Here is a 5154-nt window from a genome sequence, read left to right as displayed (position 1 = left end):
AATATATCAAAGAGAAGGGAAAATTTTGAAAAGCCAAAGGCCTAACAAAAAATAAAGGACCACTGTTGGTACCATCCGATACCCGAAACTGTACAGCCCGCCTAGGTGGGACATCCAGGACGTACCAACGTCTCCACGCGTCGGCTCCGCCTCCCAGACCATACAGCGGGGTACCAGAGATACCAAGGTGGTCCGATTTTGCAACAAACAAAAGATTGAAGAAAACAATGAGGGAGGACCAGAATAACTGACCAAAGAAAATTTGTTTAACGATGACTTTTAACATTCATACCCAGAGGAGCAGAAGTCTGTAAAATGTTGATCCATTTAGACTCAAGAGCTAGTCTGTGGAAATAGTTAGTGCTACTGGGTCTATCAATGGCCATGATCTGTATGTCATCACAAGTGTGGTTTGGCTTGTTGAAATGCCTGGCCACCGGTTTGTCTCTGTTATGTTTTGTGTCCCCACAATGCTCCAGTAATCTAGTTTTCAAGGCACGTTTGGTCTCGCCAACATATTGTTGTCCGCACTTCTTGCAATTGATGAGATAAATCACGTTAGTCGACAGACAATTAAGGGGGTGATTGATGTTAAAATGTTGACCAGTAACATAGCTCGAAAAATCTTGACTTGAGACTGTGTGCTGTGTACAGCATGTATTGTGTTTGTGTTCGCATGCCGCACACTTGTTACATGGCTGGAACCCTCTCGACTGGACCTGAGAAGTTGGTTTCATGGCCGATCTGACTATAGCATCTTTGATGTTCCGTGGCCGTCTAAATGCTACCATAGGCGGTTCAGAGATAGCTGCTTTGCAACGATTTGAAGAATGAAGAATGGGGAGGTACTTCTTGATGATAGAAGCAATTGAAGAATGCGAAGGGTCATATGTCATGACGAATGGTATGCGTTCATCACCCTTGCTCTCACTAGTTTGACGGGGTTCCAATGCTTCCGATCTAGGAACATCAATGGCTTTCTGGATTTGTTTCTGAATGACCTTTGCTGGGTATCCTCTATCTAGGAGGTGTTGTTTCAGTTGGTCAACTCTTGTGGCGAGAACATCATCAGAAGAACAAATGCGACGTAATCTAAAAGCAAGACCATAGGGGAGGCTCTGCTTTGTATGTTTAGGATGACAAGACGACCACAGAAGATACTGGTGTGTGTCAGTTGGTTTGGAGTAGAGGTCTGTTTCAAGAAATCCATTTTGAAGGCCAACCATAACATCTAAAAATGAAATGGAGTTGCAAGATCGTTCAGCCGTAAATTTGATGGTCGGATGTCTTGTGTTGCAGTGAGCGATGAACTTGTCAAGTTCTTCTTCTCCATGTGTCCAAATCAAGAATACATCATCGATGTACCTCAGCCAAATAAGAGGCTTTTTGGTAGCAACAGAGAGGAAGTTCTCCTCTAAGCGACCCATAAATAGACAGGCCCCAGAAGGAGCCATGCAGGTGCCAATGGCAGTGCCAAGAACCTGGATATAATGTTTTCCAGCAAGTTCAAAGTTATTTTGAGTAAGAGTGAGCTCCATAAATCTGCTAAGCACCTCCACTTCAGTAGTTGAGTGCTGCTGGGACAAATAGTGCTGACAAGCTGCAATGAACTCGTTAGTAGGAATGTTTGTGTACAATGCAGTGACGTCCATAGTACACAGGATAGCATCATCAGGAAGAGGACCATGTTGTTCGTTGATCTGAACTAGCTTCCGCAAGAAGTCGTTATCATCCTCCACATAGGATGGCAGGGTCTTGACATAAGGCTTTAGATGCTGATCAACGAAAAGAGAAATCTTTTCTGTAGCTGTACCACATCCGCTTATGATCGGTCTTCCTACTGGAAAAGAATCATATCTCTTATGGATCTTTGGGAGAACATAAAAACGGCCCGGTCTAGGTTGGTTGGGAGTAAGCACAGACTGCATATCATCATCAATGATGCCTGCAGAACGAGCATCCTTAACCGCTGCTGTAACTTTACGAGCAAACACAGCCGTAGGATCTTTAGGAAGAGGCTTGTAATATGTAGCATCATTAAGTTGGCGATGACACTCTGAAAGATAATCCTCCACATCCATGATGACAATAGCAGCTCCCTTGTCGGCTTCCTTGATGATCAAGTTGGAATTATGTTTGAGACTGTTGATAGCATCACGTTCTTCTTTGCTGATGTTAGGATAATTATTTTTTAATAATTAAGCGTTCGATTAGATTTCTTTATTATTTTCTTAGCCCTTGTAAGTTATTAAGCGCTCTATTAAATCTAATTTATTAAGCGCTCTATTAAATTTGTTTTGTTTTCTTGTCTCAATTTCCCACTTCGCCGTAATTTTTCCCTGTAAGACTGTCACTGTAGTAGGCAATTTTAACACTGAATAATTTTGCAACTTAACTAAAGAAAATTTATTCTATTATTCGGTGTGTGGGGGTGCGTGTGTGTATTATATCGGTGTGTGGGGTGCGTGGTTGTGGTGCTGTTACTTTGTATTTTATTTGACCAATGTTTTAAAATAAGGGCCAAAAACTCGTGTTTTAAAATTAAGGGTGTTTTTTATGTTGTGACCATCATCAAGCCCAGAGACTTGTACTAAGACTAATCTCAAATTTTTCTCTCAAATTGCAAACTCAAATTTTTACTTAAATTACAAAACTATTAAAATTTGACTTGTATTGCCAGTAAGAACTAAGAAAAGGATTAAGATTTAGCTATGTTTTTTTTTAGCAAAACAAGCTATTTATAATCCAAAAAAATAGTTCTGTATTTTTCTGGAATAGGGATTAGTAATCGAAAGGTCGTGGGTTCGAATCCCGCGCCGGCATAATCCCTTACTCTTTTCAAGTTGTCTGCTGGTTGTAATTTGTGCTTGTCTTATTCAATTGTAACAATTTTTGATTTTTAAACTGTTCTTTCTTTCTTATTAATTATATTCAGTTTCCTCTTTTAGCCAACATTCGTTCCGTAATGGTCATGTAAAGGATGCGTATGCCCACCCAGCAAACACAAAAACGTTTTAAAAACGTTTTAAATAAATTATATTATGGATTTTGGTTTAGGTAAAAACGTTTTAATAACATTCAAATGTCGGGTTATATAAAGGTCATAAAAACGTTTTAAAACTTTTTGTATGAAAACACACTAAAACAATATCTTAAAATGTTTTCAAAATGTTGATGTAAACTATTTTTGCAAACATTTTTGCCAAATATTTTGTCAACACTTTTAAGTGTTATGTTAAAATATTTGCACCCATTTAAACGTTTTCTGTAAAGCATTTTGTGTTCGCTGAGCAGTAGATTTTCAAAATATGTGTTTTAATGTTATGAAAACGTTTTATACCCTTAAGGTTACACAAAGAGACGTATAAAAAACGTATAAAAGACGTATAAAGTTGTTCTCTAAAACAGAGTTTTCTCAGTAATCAAATATCGCAGCGAGTGAAATGTTGGTGCATTGGATGTAGCTTAACATTTTGTGTGTGTTATATACAAATTATTAGAATAAATGTGAAAATCCTTCGTTTAAAGCATTTTTACCCACCATGTTCACAAGATCAAAAACACGTTCCATGAGTTTTTTTTCAAATGTGCGCTCCGTATAAATCCACACCGAGCGATTGTTTTCTTCTTTTTCGTATTGTATTACAAATCGATCAAAGAAATAATGTTGCCATGGGGAAGAACCAAATACAGTACCGATTAAATTTTAAAAGCCCGTTTTGGGGAAAATTTTGGAGAATTTGCTTGAGAAAAAGCTGGTTTGTGAAATTATCGATATCTTGATTACGAGACGTTAATTTATACATCTGAATACCTACATTATTTCTCAACATTCTGCCAATTGCTATTCCATTTGATTTTCACTCCAAATTGAAGCTAGTTTTGCAAAAAACGAGGTTTTCCTCCATCAGTTCGTTAAAAATTTCAGCGCCGACATGCGTGTTTATTCTAAGAGCCATAATGCGGACGCGATTGTAATCATATGTAATTGCATCCAATTATAGTTATATCATCCGCTTTGAGAACTGTTAATTGCATAAGCGGATCTATGGCCGAGTGGATAGGGCGTTGGACTGGGAATCTAATATGAAATATTTTTGTGGGTTCGAGTCTCCGTGTGGCTGAATTTTCTTTTTTTTTTCTCTTTTCTCATTTTTACTTCCTTTCTTTCCTCTTTTCTTTCTCCCTTTCTTTTTTCATTTCTTTTTTTTTCATTTCTTTCTTTCTTTCTTTTTCGTTCATTTTCTTTTCTCTCTTTCTTTCTCTTTTCACTATTTCTTTATTCTTTCTTGCTCCTTTCTTTTTAGTTTTATTTGATTGATTCGCTGAGTGCAGTCGTGATTGATTGTTTTTCACTTTATATAATTCAGAAATTTGTCTGTTGATTTTCATCCCAAATTCGATTTACAAATAATTGCTTTTTGATATTGTTGTTGTTGCCTACCCTTACATTGTAATCAGGGGAATAGCAGCATTGATTTCATCAAAGATATCAAGGCTATAAATTCAAAATCAACACATTTTCCAGGGCGTAGCTTGACAAAGTGCCCCCAATCAATTTAAAAATTTATAAAATCCTTGTGAAAATTGCCGAAAACGGCTTGTGCCCCCCCCCCCGGCATCCGAGCTCCGGGCACGAGCTAAGCCAAGTTTCATAGCCTTTTCATGTCTTGACCGTGGATCGATATTCTATTGTAAGTAGGCCTACGTCCCGGTACGCTTGTTCATTTTCTGCATGGCTGTTTCTGTTATGAACTTACGCCCTCTGAAATCAAGCGCATGAAAAACTCTCGGCTAACCTTAATATACCCTTTATATAACCCGATATTTAAACGTGTTCTGACAACCTTTTGCGAATTATGTCGAAAACGTTTTGTGTTTGCTGGGCATTACCAACTTTACTTTAAAAGTAGTCAAGGGTACAATGTACAGCTATCGTAAATTCATTTTTAAAATTTGTATTTTTGGATTTAAAAAGTGATTTGGGAGCCATTTTGTGTGTAGAAATCACATACGGTATATAAAATCGCTACTTGTAGAAATCGCATTCATTTTATTTTCTTTGATATTGTTACGCAAATTTTTTCTATAGCTACAATCAAGAAAAATAATGTTGGCACACTGTGGCATACTATATGCAAATTGCTACCCCTT

At 37.5% G+C, this 5154-nt stretch overlaps 1 protein-coding gene across 1 annotated transcript; it reads right to left on the bottom strand.

The window, feature by feature from the left end:
- Positions 1 to 266: 266 nt before the first annotated feature.
- Positions 267 to 2081, bottom strand: LOC140142423 (uncharacterized). The gene has a single exon (XM_072164393.1). The coding sequence runs from the start codon at positions 2079 to 2081 to the stop codon at positions 267 to 269; it is 1815 nt and encodes a 604-aa protein (XP_072020494.1).
- Positions 2082 to 5154: the final 3073 nt, after the last annotated feature.

Source organism: Amphiura filiformis, chromosome 20 (genome assembly GCF_039555335.1).
Source record: "Amphiura filiformis chromosome 20, Afil_fr2py, whole genome shotgun sequence".
Lineage (NCBI taxonomy): Eukaryota > Metazoa > Echinodermata > Ophiuroidea > Amphilepidida > Amphiuridae > Amphiura > Amphiura filiformis.
Note: the sequence above shows the minus strand (reverse complement) of the source record. Positions and strands in the feature narration are given on the sequence as shown.